The sequence below is a fragment of the Bos grunniens genome, chromosome 10 (genome assembly GCF_055505025.1).
Source record: "Bos grunniens cultivar Pamir isolate PY7600 chromosome 10, Bosgru_T2T1.0, whole genome shotgun sequence".
Lineage (NCBI taxonomy): Eukaryota > Metazoa > Chordata > Mammalia > Artiodactyla > Bovidae > Bos > Bos grunniens.
Genome location: NC_141174.1, coordinates 79,885,673 through 79,901,316, shown reverse-complemented (window position 1 = coordinate 79,901,316; position 15,644 = coordinate 79,885,673). Strand labels below are relative to the sequence as shown.

Sequence of the window (15,644 nt, the reverse complement as noted above, 5' to 3'; positions counted from 1 at the left end):
AATGAGCGAAGTCTATGATTCTTGGTTCTTCCTCTTAATTCTGCCCTGACTGTCAAGATCTGAATTATACCCTACTTGACCTCCTCCTGAGAGAATGAATTCAGCCAGGAGAGTGTGCTGGCTGCGGACAGCACATCTCTGTGTGTTTGAGGTGGAACGCAGCCCGCAGCTCACCAGACCCACAGGGTAATGGGTTCTTGATGTGTTTCATTGTGTGTTCTCTTTTTCTTCCCTTTCTTCCTCCCACTCTCCCTCCCTCTTTCTTTCCTTGATTCTGTCCTGTAATTCCCAGGCTCACAACAGAGCACAGTCATCCAAGGAGACCTGCCATAAAGAGTGAAAATGTGTGCAGTGCCCTGAAGTGGCCACGTGGTTTTGGAGGGGGTGAATTACCTTCTGCTCTCCTGAAACTGCTGATTTCACAGTGAAGATTGCTGCCACAGCGAGAGCTGTGGGTAGAATGTAAATTTATTGCTGTCTCTGGAACTCCTCTTTCTTTTCCCCTGCCTGCTGGATCACCGTGGGGGTCTGGTGGTCCTCAGGTGGAACATGGAGAGGCCAGAACAGAGCTGTTCATGCTGATAAGAGGCTAATCCTATGCCTTTGTCTATTTATAAAATAGCAAACCCAAAACAATGGTAATTTTGTACTTCCATCCAACAATATCCAATAGAGAGGAAAAAGCTGGAAAAACCTGGATTGGGCCCAGAGGTTATTTGTTTTACAGGCTTGGAATAGAAGCCCTCCCCTCTGCAATATTTCTCTGCACATAAGAAAAAGCACCCCGACTCTCCTCCCCTAAAAGGGAGAAAAATATTTTGCTCAAGGTTCTTATTTGGCAGTAGAACTGGGGAACAAGTCAGAGAGAGGGAGAAGATACATTTTTTTTTTCTCCTTTGGAGATGAGAGCTTATGAGTAGAATGTCTGTGTTTCCATGCCTTTAAGGAGCTCAAATTCTGTAACTTGGGTGCCATGTAGAATTAAGGTCTTATACATCTTACATCCTCTAACCTGCCAAGGGACCCAAGGCAGAGGGCGGTGACAGTACTGGGCGCTCCCAGAACCCCAGGGAAATCCCTGCCTTACCTTCCACAGGGAAGCAAACCAAACCCTTTATCCTCCAGTCAAAGGGAGAGGAAATAGCTGAGGCCTCCCCTGAGGGTGAACGCTTCCCACTCTACTTCAAGCAAGAGACACTGAGATGCCCCTCTTCTCTGGGTTGGGGCTGTGCTGCCAGAGGAGGCGAAATGCCAAGATGGAGAGGCCTCACTTTCTCTTCCTTGGGAGAAGGGTGTGGTGGCCCAGCTGCCAGAACAGCCTGTGGCTCCCACAGCCACCAGCAAACGCTTGTGTCATCCATGCTTTTTCTGATTGCTCTTCCAGCCCCAAAACAGCTCCAGGGTATCTCCTACCTCTTGGGCTCTGAACTAATGCATCTTTTGCTTAGTTTTATCACAGGTTGGATGGGAAAAGGGAATGAGTCTGAAAGAATGCTCAAACACGCTGTCAGCTCTAAAGATACAGAGCTGAGGAAACAATGGAAGGAAAACCTGACACTCTGAGGTGCTTTGGGGAAGGTAGCTGGGTAGATTAAAACAAGTGGCCAGGAGGTAGCTCTGGGGGCTGGAAAAAGAGACTCTGAAACCAATGAAGTGGGAAAGTTAGTATGTGAGTGGATGTTGGTCTGATAGGAGCTTGGGTTACCATAACGCTTGCCATGTCCCAGGAACGGCACCCACTCTGCATTTGCTTCTGCCCTGTTGCCATACCCTCTGTAACTCTAACATTCTCGTTGGTTATGTGGGGTTTGTGACGAGTCTCTGGGAGAAAGTGGGCGTGGGTATAGGGCCAAGGACTGGGGTAAATACACTGTTACCCATATATCATATTCACCACGGCTGGGGACACAATAGTTACAAGTGGTTGTTTAATGACGACCACGGTGTCGCTGTGTTCAAGTCTAGTTTAGAATGCAAGTGCTGTTATATTAATCATGGAAGTGACAAGTTAAAGGGCTGTTAACACTGAGCTGCATAATGAACACTTGGTATGAGTGAATGAAAAGAATACTGAATAGAAATACAAGCTACTCAAGTTGGCAGGGCTTTAATTGCCGGGGAGTCTGAGAGTTTGCACACATGTGTGACTGAGAAGTGACTGTGGACTGGGATGTTACCAAAGGAGAGTGAAGGAAGAACCATGCAGTGAGACAGTCCCGCGTGAGGAAGAACCTCAGCATCCGTCAGACGGAAGCAGAACTGTGAGTGAAATCGCGGCCCGTGACAGAGCACACAACATCAATCTAAACCGACCTCAGTGTCCAGGCTGCAGGGAGAAACCAGGGATACAGGAAAACAAAAGATGCAGAGGGAAGGGCGCACGCCAAGAAGATGGGCTGGAAGAGCACAGGGAAAGGGGATGTTTTTGCAAGACTCAACTGACAGACAATCGTCTGTCTCTGTCAGAAGACCTTATTTTTAGACATGCCAGCTCAAGTTCCAGATTGGTGACCCAGAGACTGCGGTGTGCTCGGAGGAGAACTGTTGCCTCTGCTCACAATCTGCTGTGTTTGTGTTGACTTACCACGTGGCTGGGGACTCAGCTGGACAGCATACTGAATGCCCGGTAGAATTCCTAAAACCACTGTCGGCCCAGAGAACCCTTTGTTAATAAATATTACAGCACAATCTGTGTTTATTCAGGGAAGTGTGATAGGGAAAGGAAACTAGCAAGAAAAGAAAATAGAGTTTAAAATGCCACGGTAGTTGAAAAATATTTATTTTTATGGAAGAAAGGTAATCCAGACGATTTTCCTCTCATTTTGAAAGACTAAACCCTAAGCTTCAAGCATGTGGAGGCCAAGGACAAATTTTTTCAGGGCAACCACAATTAGTAAAAACAGCTTCTGTGTACACATACCAAGGCGCTGTGGGGTCATGTCTACATTATAATCAGGGCCTCTCTGTATGGTCATCCTGACCCCCAACCTACTTTAGCAGATCATCAAGTGCACACAGGCTCTTGGATTTTCTCTAGACAACCCTTAGCTTCCATCAGTCCTCTTTTCTTCTAAAGGCATATGAGATGAGCTGATTTTGATGGGTGGAAGAGGCCTTGGGGAGAGCTTGGAAAAGAACAGGATCAAAATTCAGATGAAGGAGCAGAGGTGCAGTTGCCACAAGCTATTAGAGCAGCTGGTGAAGCATCTTCCTGGAATCCAGGGGGTCTGCCTCTTTTGTCCTCCTCTGGTTCTGAATCTAAATCAAGGAATCAGCATTATGTGGTTGAACCCTTGCTCTAGTTGGATAGGAGAGTTTTAGGCAAACCCTTGTCCTTTTCTTTTATCTTTTCATTTCAAAGGAGGGAGCAGATACGAATGGGCACTGACACACCAGCCTTGCCAGATGGGCTGTGGCATATAGGCAGTTTATTAATATAAAACCTTTGTGGCAGCTCCGGTGACCACAAGGGATGATATTGGCTGCATTTAGCATTTTTAAATTTAAGTATTCACCTCATGTCAAAGTATGTAGCTGTGTTCTCTCATCTGAGGTTGTTCATTTGGAAATACAGAAAGGATGAGGCATTATTTCTTTAAATAAAATATTCCTTTTCATTACTGGCTGTGTGTCAGAGATCCCTAAAGCAGAAATTCAGCTCACACATTAAATTCAATAATCATATATTAAACACTTAGTATGCAACACCCCGTAGAAACTGGAGATGAAACAGACTAAGAATTCCTACCCTCAAGGGGTTTATAAATTAGGAGGAGCATAAAGGAAGTTTCTAAACAATCATGGAAAAAGAGAGAAAACATGAAATGACTCAAGAGAGTTAGGTGCAGAGAAAAAAAATGAATTTAAAAAAGAGAGAGAGGTGTTAAGTGCTAAGGTGGTTCAACTGGGGGGAGATCTTATCCTCAGAGGGGAGTTTTGCATTGGAGATATTAATTTGGGAGCCTTGACCACGTCTGTGGAATTCAACTCTGTGAGTGTGAATGAGATCACCTAGGGGAAGATACAGAAAGGAAGAGGGACCTAGACAAGGGCCCCTGGTGCTCCATATTCATAAGCTGGGTAAAAGAAGAGTCAGCAAGGGGACTGAGAAGGAGAGGCCAGTGATATAGAGGAAAATCAGCAAAGTACAACATCTCAGAAGCTAAGCATGGAAAGCACTGCAGCTCAAGAATAGAGACGCAGACAGAACAGACTTATGGATAAGGGGAGGGAAGGGAAGGGAGGGATGAACTGAGAGAGTAGTACTGACATATATTCACTGCCATGTGTGAATACTAGTGGAAAGCTACCCTATAAGACAGGGAGCTCAGTTTAGTGCTCTGTGATGACCTAGATGAGGGATGGGGGTGGTGGTGGGAGGGAGGTCCAAGAAGGAGGGAATATATGTATGGTTGACTCCTTTGTACAGCGGAAACTAACACAACATTGTAAAGCAATTATATTCCAATAAAAATAAAAAAGGAAAAATGGATGGCCGGTGGTAAAGTACATAGTTGAGAGGTTGTATAGTTGTTGGCTATTTATTCCTGACTTCCCTGGTGGCTCAGACAGTAAAGCATCTGCCTACGATGTGGGAGACCTGGGTTCAATCCCTGGGTCGGGAAGATCTTCTGGAGAAGGAAATGGCAATCCTTGGCAACCCAAGGAAATGGCAATTCTTACCTGGAAAATCCAACGGATCTGCTTTATGTCTGTCTCCTCTTATCTTAAGGAGGGCAAGGCCTCTGTTTAGCTCAAACATGTACTCAAACATATCTGGTGTGGCATTTGGCACAGAAAGGACTCAAGATATATTTGATGCATAAAGGAAGAATTAAAGCCAGTCCAAGGTGTGTGTGCTTAAGCAGGCAAAAAAATAGTATCCGAATAGCATCTTCATATTCCTAACATCGAGTAAGATTTTAACAAGAATGCAGGCCTCCTTTTGGAGGCCTGTACAGACCCACTGACTTCAGGCATAACCCCTCTCATCATCATTAGTCCTTCAACCTGGATGCCCAGGAATAAGAAAACAGTAAGAATCCACTGGGCGATTCTCTCATAATCCTTGAGAGCAGTGTAGCCACTAGCCTTTCCCTTCTCCAGGTGATCTTCCCAACCCAGGGATCAAACCCAGGTCTCCCGCATTGCAGGCAGATTCTTTACCAGTTGAACCACAAGGGAAGCCCAAGAGTACTGGAGTGGGTAGCCTATCCCTTCTCCAGCTGATGTTCCCATCCTAGGAGATGAACCGGGGTCTCCTGCATTGCAGGCAGATTCTTTACCAAATGAGCTATCAGGAAGCCCACTAGAATCTCATGAGATATTAATGGTTATGCCATTAATAGAAAGGATTCTCTGAATCTGGTTCTGGCTAAGTAGGCATCTTTACAGTAGGAGTTCTCAGAGCACATAATATGCTAAGAAAGAATTGTGAATGCTAATAGAGATCTATTAAGGTAGAGCATTTGCCAAACTTATTTGACTATGGGATCCTTTTTAATTGCTTAATAACCATTAACATCTTGAAGGATAGTGACATTCTGAAGAACAATTTGGCAAGTGTGGTCTCCGAGTTTTTCTAAGAAGAAAAAAAATATCAAATTCATTTAAAAAATTATTTTTTAATTGAAGGATAATTGCTTTACAGAATTTTGTTGGTTACTGCCAAACATCAACATGAATCAGCCATAGGTATATATATGCCAAATTCCTTTTTAATTGATGTGGGGAAAAATTCTGCATGTTGGATACAAATGACATGAATGGAGTCAAAGGGTGTGGTAGGTTGTATCATTATTATTATATTCAATTATATTCACAAGTATTTGATCCTCCCTTTTATTTGAAAAAGATGATCAATCCCTGCGTTGCTTCATTTCCTATGGCACCTTCTGAGGGAGGGGTATGAGTTCCGCCCAGCTGAGTTTGAGTGTGGCCCAAAGGCTTTGGTCAATGAACATGGGTGGACATAATGTATGTCATGTCCAAGCAGATGCTCTGAGGAGCACTCTGAGTTTCTGCCAGTGACTCTTTTGTTCTTCTTCCTCTGTCATGAAAACAGTGTGTCCCAAATAGTGAGCCATCTTTCAGTTTGGATGCTGGAATAAGAAGATGCAGGGAGCAGAGCTTAGCAGGCACCTTGAAGCCACCAACTTGTAGTAAAAGTAGGAATAACAACAAAAAAATGTTTAAGCTATTGACGTATTGGTGCTGTTTGTTACAGCAGCAGAGTTGACAAATACAAAGAGGGAAATATGGAAGGCTGCTATAAATATGAGTTTCTTTCCAGAGCTCCCAAAAGAGAGACAATCCTGGGGAAGAAGCAGAAAACACAGTGGCTCAGTTTGTAGCTGAATTTTTTTATACTTCACTGGAGAAAAGTTAGACCTTTGCTCTGGCGAGAAACAACTCTATAAAATGAGACGACTCCATCAGCTTAGATAGAGATTTGTAGACTTAGTGTAGACTACAGATGCTGACATATCTGAGAGGAAATCTCAATATTTCAAACTGAATGAAGGAAGTCAAAGGACACACAGAAGCGAACGCTCATAACTAGTCCCACTGGCACTGCCTGCCTCCCTGTAGAGTGCGCTGGGCTTCCCTGGTGTCTCAGCTACTTTCTTTTTTTCCTTTGACATTTCAATTACATTGTTAAGGTGAATAAAGATAATTGATAGTTTTGCATTAAATTATTATAAATTAAATAAAATCAGGTGGATATGCAAAGCAAAAGTGCACAAATTTATTATTCTTAGCATTTCACTAATTTACAAAAACTGGTTCAAAGTTGAAATAACCGAAACTGAACTAATAATAAGGACAATTTTATTTACTACATCCATGTAAATCCAGAAGTAATATCAAGCTTCTACATTGCTTTCCTAATAGTCTCTCCACATTTCCTCATAGTTCCCATTAGCGGGATGGGTGTGCCCCATGTCACTAAATTCTGGGAAATCTCTGAGGTTTGGGAAGGCTCTTCAATAAGAACAAAAAGTTGGAAGGAGTGACCATTATCCAAGGAAATGTTCTTTCCCTCCCCCTTTCCTGTTTGCTTTTCTTAAATCTTTATCTCCTCAATCCATGCCATTCCCATCTAGCTGGTCTGTTTTGTGCTGTGCACAGCAGTGGTACTTTGGAAATCTCTAAGCTTTGCTTGGCAGGGAATTTGCTGCATCTGTGGTTAAAGAGCCCCTGTGAAAACTCTGATAGACATTAGCTTCCCCACAAAAAGAGACTGTGTCTAGCCTAAGTTCAGTAAATTTCCATCTGTTTTGAGTATGTTTGTTTGTTTAAACTGTAGATATCAGTTTAAAGGTGTGTGTGTGTGTGTGTGCATGCGCATGTATATACTTAGCTATCAAGGGTTTTCATCTTCCTTCCTGGGTCATCTTCGGGTCATCTTGGTCATCTTCCAAGCATATATTTCTTCAAGGAAGTAGTGTTTTCTCTGTTAGGAGCTCACCTCACTTCCTATGAGAAGCCATCCCCAGCTCTAGGCCATCACTTCCCGCTCTATGTTCTCACAACTGTGTGCTCCTTCCTCTGTTAATGTCTTTAATTTCTTGTCTGTTTCTCCCACTAGGAAGAGCACCTTGAGGACAGGAATTGAGCCTTGACAGTTTCTATGGCTCAGCATGTGGCACAGCACCAGGAATATTGTGCGTGCTCAGTACATATTTGAGGGATGAGGGTATCCATCCCCATAATTACAGACTTGTGCATTTTAATAATATAGCTACTGAAAATACCCATCCCAAATCCAAAACACCAAAAAGGCTCATCAGAAGCCCAGTCAGGAGTCACTGAGAAGAGTATCATCATATTGGCCCTTCTGATTTCTTATAGCTGGCCAGTTTCTCTGGGCAGGTTTTGCTTCCCTGTCCCAGGTCCCTGTGTGGGAACTGGCTCAAATCTACAGAGGGTAGATCCTATGACCATCTCAGTTGTCCAGTGTACCCTGAAATAGGCTCTTGAGTATATCAGACAACTAGAGAAAGGATGGAAATCACTGGTCTCTGAGAACAATTGGTCTGTAGCACAGGGTGACTCTGGAGACTTCAAGACCACTGCAAAGTGAGAATATAGCAAGGCTTGGGGACCTGCCTGCAGCCCAGAGTCAGTGATAATCACCAAATTCTGGGAAATTCTGGAATCTAGGACAGTCATCTAATTATTCATAGAAATTTATTTTTGCAATTTATCAGGTTTAAGATAAGCAAGAGCAGACAGATTCCTGGGTGTCTCAGAGCTTTCAAACTAATGAGAAACTAAACATTAATTCTATTAGTGAAATATATTACAGACAGAAATATGAATGCATATTTAGAACCCCAAATCTGAACTTGCTGGGATATCTTGACACATATGAAGAACTGATGTGTAAACTTTGATCCAAAAGATAAATAGGAGTTAAATAAGTGATGAAGAAACAGAAGATGCATTCCATAGGGAGGGAACACTATGTGCAAAGGTCCTGGGGTGGAAGGATACCTGGTGCATTTAAGTAACTGGAGGAGACCTGTTTAACAGGAGCATGGAAAATGGAAGGAGAGAAGGTGAGAGGTACTGGAAGTGGAGGTGAGAAGAGGTCAAATTGTGCAGAGTATTAGAGGTTTCTTTAAGGATTTTGGTATTTTGCTTATAAGCAATGGGAAGTAATTTACAAGATTTTAAATCAGGGATCTGACATGACTGTGATTGTATTTTGAATGGATCACATTGGCTACTGTAGGGAGGATATATGGAAAGGTCCCAGAGACCAGGTAGCTTGTTCAAAAGGCTGATGAAACATTTCATGAGAAAATGGTAGTTTGGATCCAGGTGTTAGTGGTGGAGGATGAAGAGAAGTGCATGGATTTGAGATGAGATGTAAGGTAGGAAACCTTGGGAAAGGATCATGTTTAAAGCAAAGTTCTTGACTTAAGCCTTGGAGTTCTGCTGAGGGAATTTTGAAGCATCTACATGGATATGCTAAACAACCAGGATACATCGAATGAATACATACCAGGTGAATACATACTTCATCTATTCATAGTCAAGTCATATTTATTAACTACCCACTATATGGTAGTCATTGTATTGAGAATTGTATGGAAAAGAAAAATATATTGAACTTGTATTCTTTCCTTGAAAGAGTTCAAAATGTATGAGAGAGTAAGGAGGAATGGTTGAGAATTTGGTATCAAGAAATGAGGATTTGGAGGTTGGATATGATAGCTGTCTTCAAATAATTGAAAATATGAGGGTTGAACTTAGTGTGTTATGGTTCACAATGTGTAACAAAGACCAACATAATAAAGTTACAGGGAGGCAGACTTTGATCTGCAATAAGAAGGGATTTTTTAATGTAAGGACTATCATCGAAAATACTTGAGACTGAATGATCATTTACTCAATCAATATTTAATGAACATGTAAATTGAATGGAGAGATTCCTACTTGACCTTTAAGATCCCTTCCGGCTTTCAAATTCAACGATTCTAATTTTCTGTTTAAACTCTTAATTGTTTAGGCTGAAGGTCACAGCTTGGATTTCCATGAGTCCATTTCCTCACTCAGCCCCTTTCTGTATCTTCCCTGGGCACTTTCAGGATTCTGTAATGAGTCATTTCTTTAAGGTTGTGACACCTCATGATTGAAATGACATTTTCTTCCTTGGTTTGATGCAGAGGAAGAAGTGTACTCTGATTTCTCTCTTTTTTTCCCTTTTGCCTCTTACTCCACACTGTGGTTTCCAGATATTGAATGACTTGTTTTTGTAAGTGCAGCCAATGGATGCCACTGTTCTTGGACATAAGGTACCTTCTTTTTTTAATTTTTTTATTTTTTCTCTTTTTTACATGGTAACTTCTTGCACCTTTTGAACCATCATATCCTTCATTTCTAGCCACACAGGATGGATACCCAGGGACTCTTTTGCTTGGGAGCCTGGTGGAAGTGGCATGCTTATTGTCATTCCCTGACAGTTGACTTCAGAGACTTTTTCAGACACTCTGGGATTTCTCTTTACTGTTCTGAACTCTTTCAAGTGATCCATTTTCATGCTAGATAAAAATCACAGAAAGCAGGATAATAGGGATAACAATAAAATAAATTTATTCAACCCTCAATCACCTCTACCAGTGCAGTAGGGAAGAACTAGGACAATACAAAAATATTTGCTGACATTCATATCACTCATTTGGCTCTTGGATTTCTGCAGAAACACTTGGTCATGCTCATACTATACTAGAGCTTTTGGTGGCCCGATCTCCACCACGTCCGAGGCTTAAAGTATTATGTAAAAGCCTTTCTTATCTGCCTCCTGGTAAGTTCAGGGATTTCTCTAGGTCTTTACTTTCAATTCTTGTCTGGTTTCTTTTTTCATTGTTTTGTGCCCAGACTCTCTCAGATTGTTACTGGGCAGTCTGCTTGCTTTCCCCTCAAATGTCCCTTTTCCTTGGCTCCAGGCTCTGTTTTTCATGCTCACCCCATTCCCGTCTCAGGTTCTGAGTTGTCTCAGCCCAATATGGGCCAGAACTTCATGTTTTCATCCATCCTGCAAGAGGAACGGACAACTAGAGACACATGGTCTTATCTTCCATCCCTTTTCTTCCCCATCAGACTTAATCAGACACTAATGATTCATGTTTTTTTTTAAATTTATTTATTTTTCTGATTAGATTTTGAGGTGAAGGTGCGTAACACAAGGTCCCGGGTTGCAATAGATAATCCAGGAAGGTCACATGGTGTGTTAAAGAGTACACTGACTCAATAAATATTAATTCATTTTCTAATCTGCTTGTGGATAAATGAGAAATGGTCATACATAGAATTTATGTAATGCCTTCTTCCAAGGAGCATACAAGGACACAATAGCACCTCAATGAGACCATTTATTATATTAGTAACACATATAATCTGTAACCTGATTTGAGGATGACTGATTGCTTATTGTGAGTCTCACACCTGGCTGCACATCAGAGTCCCTTCAGGAACTTTTTACAAAAATAGATTCTTGGGTGACATTTGTGAAAAATTGATTTACATGTCTCCATGAAATTTTTCAATAAAGAGGGGGTCCTTAGACCAGTGGTTCTCAAACCTTAATATGCATATAATTCATCTAGGGAATCTTGAGAAAATGCAGATTCTGATTCAGTAGACCTAGGATGGACCTGAGATTCTACATTCTGACACCTCTAGGTGATGTGATGATGTTAGTCAGAGACCACATTTGGAACAGGAGGTCTTAGACCAGAAAGGGGAAGAGAAGGGGACAGGGAGGGGAGGCCGAAGTACCTGGAAGCTAGAGCTCTATGCCCACACCAGTGCAATCAAAATCTCCAGATACATTCCAGACATTGGTATATTCAAAGAGTTTCCCAAGTAAGTCAAATATGCAGTTGGAATTAAAAACCATTGTTCAAGAGATTCTTTGATCATATCTAATGCCCATTTCTCTGTCATCGGGGCAGAAGAACTTGGATATATCCAACAGTTCTTTTTCTGCTTATAGCAGAATTTCTCAGACATGTCCTTGGACTACCTGCATCATAATCACCCAGGGTCCTTGTTATAAATACATGTACCTAGGCCTGCCCCCAGATATGCCGAATTAGAATCTTTGTAGACTGGGTTCATAATTGGATTGGAAACAATCTCTCTTAGTATTGGTCGTGTAGCCAGGAGGGTTTAAACAATTTGGTCTCAAGCAGAGCTTTTGCTCTCTCTTTCCCTGCTCTGCTGCATTAATCCCTGGTGGTAGGAAGCCTCTGATGCGGCCCTCAATGAGCCCTACCTCCTGGTATTCATTCATGCTCTCATATAATCTCCTTCCTTCGAGTATGGGCTGCACTTACTGACTCATTTCTACGAAGTGGTATGTGGCAGATGCAATGGAATGTCGCGGCTAAGATTGTTTCCAAAAGACTGTGCCTTCCACCTTGGATGCTCTCTCTCCTTTGCTGTAGGGAAGTAAGTACCATGCTATGATGGAACCTGTGGAGAAGTCTACGTGAGGACTCAAATTCTGCCAACATCCACATGAGTGAACTTGAAAGTCGATTCTCATCCAGCAGATGCTTGAGATGACTGCAGCCTGATGGGAGACCCTGGAGGACCCAGCTAAGACACGCCTGGATTCTGGACCCATAGAATCTGTGAGATATTAAATGCTTTGAACCTTTCCGTGTTGTGGTAATTCATTATATAAAGATAGATACCTAGTACACTCACCTTGAAATATCCTTCTTCTTCCTTCCCACTTATCCAAGTCCCAACTTTTGCAAACCTTAGCTATCCTAGGAAACTTTCCTCATACTGATTGTCCTTTCATGAACTCCTGGAACACTGCATGTGAAGTCACAGCACTCACTGTTAGATTGTACTTGCTAGTATTTTTTTAATCATTTATTCATATCTCTAGTTGTAATTTCTAATGCTCTGTCTTCTAAAATAAATTATAAATCCATTAATGAGAATACAATTTAAAATAGAAGTTAACACAGAACTCTTTCTATTCCCATGACCTATACCAATATTATAAACACAGTAAGTGCCCTGTAACTAAATGTGCGATGAAGATAACATTGGAAAGAATATTGGGAAGAAGGCATGAGGAAAGCTGTAGTTTTCACATTCACATCTACTCTGTATCCTAATGCCTAACTTTTAACCTTATGTATACAGAGGATTCCAGACAGATAGATACTTGAGCAGAAAAACAAAGAGATGGCTATTAAGGCCAATAGGATGAAAGCACTCCCTTGATGATTATGAAATGTTTGTGTCTTTAATCCCTCCTGCCCTTCAGTTTGCTCAGTGGTGCCTCCAGGCCTTGACTTCCTCTAGTTCCAGATACTTCAGTCTCCTCCATTTCAACTTGTGACTCAGGGGTCTATTTTTTTTTTTTTTTTTAATTCAGTTGATTTATGACCACCTCAGAAATCCCACATTGCCACAAATATTTGTCTCCAAAATCTCTCTTGGCAACCCACATAACAGAAGGCCATGTGTTATCCCTCCCTGAATTCCCCATGAGTCCCCTGGGCTCCTCTGTTGCTAAGGGAAGATATAAAACATTCAATACCTGAAATAGTTAGGGAGCATCTCAGAAAATGACTGTAGTCATCCTTCATCACAGACTAGGAGTTAAAGCTATCTCTAATAGCTTTGGAAATTTTGATTAGGATGGTAATGGAAAACCATCACTGCTTTATCTGGTTTATGCACACAAAGGCTTTCATGATAAAGACTCTGGGATGAGCTACAGCAAGCACTCCCTAGAGTAGAAATATGTTCATCTCAGCCTCTCCACAATGAGAGGAACTTCTCAGTATTGAAAGCTGTTTTTTTCCCCCTAGTCTTTTCTCAGGAGTCTGTGAGAGAGAAGCAGGGTCCCCTTGGTCTCCCTGTACAAACCCTAACAGACCTTTCTGACCACTTTGGCTGATAAAGAAAGTCCCTCTCCACCAACTACAAAGATAAGGCCCCAACTCAACTCCTGACTCTCTTATCAGATGTTCCTGTTGAGGTTAAAAAGTGGTCTCACCTCAGGGGTGGTACTTATTTTAGCAAAGATGGTCTCTTGTTGGATCTGCTGCCTTGGTTTGACTCAGGGAGATTTGAGGCGATCAGAATCAGGACTGTAGCACTGTGGGTGTCGGATCCACAGTAGTAAGTTCCAACATCTTTTATTGTTGTTTTTTGAATGTTGAGTACGTATTGATTTTTTGAAGTATCAATTTTCCCTTTGAAACCACCCCTTACATTTTCATTAGAATTATTGCTTAGTCTGTATACCAAAGTTAAGACATTATTCTCATTCCTCTTATACCAACTCATCTGATAGTTCTTCCAGTTCCCTCCAGTTACGTTGCAACGGAAGGTGGCAGGCTCCCCAAGGAGGACAGTTAGAGTTTTGGTCTCTGATTCCAAAATTACATCCAAAGAGACCCCTGAAAGGGAAAGCCCCAAGTTAGAGAGGCCTCAGAGAAGTTCCTCCGTCCCACGGGGAGGAGTGTCAGAGCCATACTCAGCAATGCGCTCCCTTTGACCCCAGCAAACTGTTCCTGACTTTCCTGAAGAGTAAAAGGCCCATCAGCTTGTCCTTACCTGCCCAGCAGATGGCCAGGTGGAAGAGGGCACAGGTCCACAGCATGGCTTTATGGGGATGACTCTGCGGTGTGCTGGTCTCCTGCCTGTCCCTGCCCAGATTAGCTGCTGTCTAGCCATGGGACGTTTTGTCCGTTGTAAGGGTGGCTGGGGGTTAGCCACTTCCTCAGAGAGAGAGCGACAGGCTTGCAAGGCCACAGATTAGGCTGTTTATTCAACAAACATGGGCTAATGACATCACAGGTCAGGTGCTATTTGGGAGACGTAAGAGGAAACTTCTGACATAGGATGTAAAGTTCTGCCTTGAGAGCGCTCAGCTTTTTGGGGAGACAGACACAGAGCAATTGCAAAAGAGTGTGAAATGCTTTTTTTTTTTTTTTAAAGGTAGATCCAAAGCACTCCAGGAGCACAGAAAAAGAGCTGCTTCTGCTTGGGATACTCAGAAGGGGTAACTGTGAACTGAGCCTGGAGAGTTGGGAGGAGGCTCTGTCAGGAGAGCATTTCCAGGAGCTGTAGGGGGAAAGGGTGGGGCAGGCAGGAGCTAGCCGGCCAGCCAGTTGTCCTTCTGCCTGCACTCAGAATCTGTGCAGCTCCCAATTTCCCCTCTGCTCACAGCCACCCCTGCCTCAGGTGGAGCTTTCTTCCCTGGTTGCCAGCAATTACTCTACTATCCAAAAGGCCTTCCTGCTTCCTGTTTCATCCATTCTCCATGCAGGCTTCACACTCATTTTTTGTTCAGACCAAAGGGGACCAGGTCACACCTCTGCTGAAACTCCTATTCACTGCCCTTGGCTTTTAGGGGAATGTCATCGCCACATGATCTCCTAATCTCTCTCCAGTCTCACTTTTGACCACTCGTCCACTTGAACTCTGTACTTCTGCTGACAAAAAGGACTTGCAGGTTTGAAAATGTATTATAGTCCTCATATGCCCAGTTTTTGCAGTGGCTGCTCTTTCTTCCTGAAAAAACTGTACCTTCCTTCTTGTCCACTCCCATTTCACCCAGGGTAGGTGTTCCCCAGGGCTCCTTGAACTTCTTGGGTCATGGCACTTATTACCTTTATTATAACTATCTGATAATTTGTTTTCTGCATTGGACTTTAAGATTCTTTTGGACAAAGATAGCATCTTTGTATTTGCATTCTCAGTGTCCAGCAGAGAGCTTATCAATATGAGAAACTTAACATACCTGCTGATCCAATCAGAGATTCTCTGTGGGTCCTCCTCTCTCAAGGAGACTGGTGGGTTGCTCATCTAGTGATGTCTGAGATCAGGAAAGGATTTGCCAACAACCCAAGCCCAAAGCTGGGGAAGCTATGTCTTCTGCCCATGTTGTAGGTGAGGGGAGTAGCAGGGTACTCTGCAGCAGCAGGATAGCTCCTATCAACTAGAGTCTCCTTGGAATTGCTTGTGGCTAACATCATGGCATCTGGTCCCATCACTTCATGGGAAATAGATGTGGAAACAGTGGAAAAAGTGTCGGATTTATTTTTTGGGCTCTAAAATCACTGCAGATGGTGATTGCAGCCATGAAATTAAAA

General features: G+C 42.6%; 1 long non-coding RNA gene and 1 gene segment (V, D, J or C); one reads left to right on the top strand and one right to left on the bottom strand.

Annotated features, from left to right (window-relative positions):
* The window catches only part of LOC147365090 (uncharacterized), a 36,326-nt gene extending 24,150 nt beyond the window's left edge, over positions 1-12,176 (top strand). The window contains exon 2 of the long non-coding RNA XR_015135135.1: positions 11,961-12,176. This is a non-coding gene — a long non-coding RNA (uncharacterized LOC147365090). The remainder of the gene's footprint in view (positions 1-11,960) is intronic.
* LOC147365089 (T cell receptor delta constant-like) overlaps positions 1-14,285 on the bottom strand; it is a 154,569-nt gene extending 140,284 nt beyond the window's left edge. The window contains 1 exon segment of the C gene segment in view: positions 14,104-14,285. Coding sequence covers positions 14,104-14,149 — 46 coding nt within the window.
* Between the last annotated feature and the right edge of the window lie 1,359 nt (positions 14,286-15,644).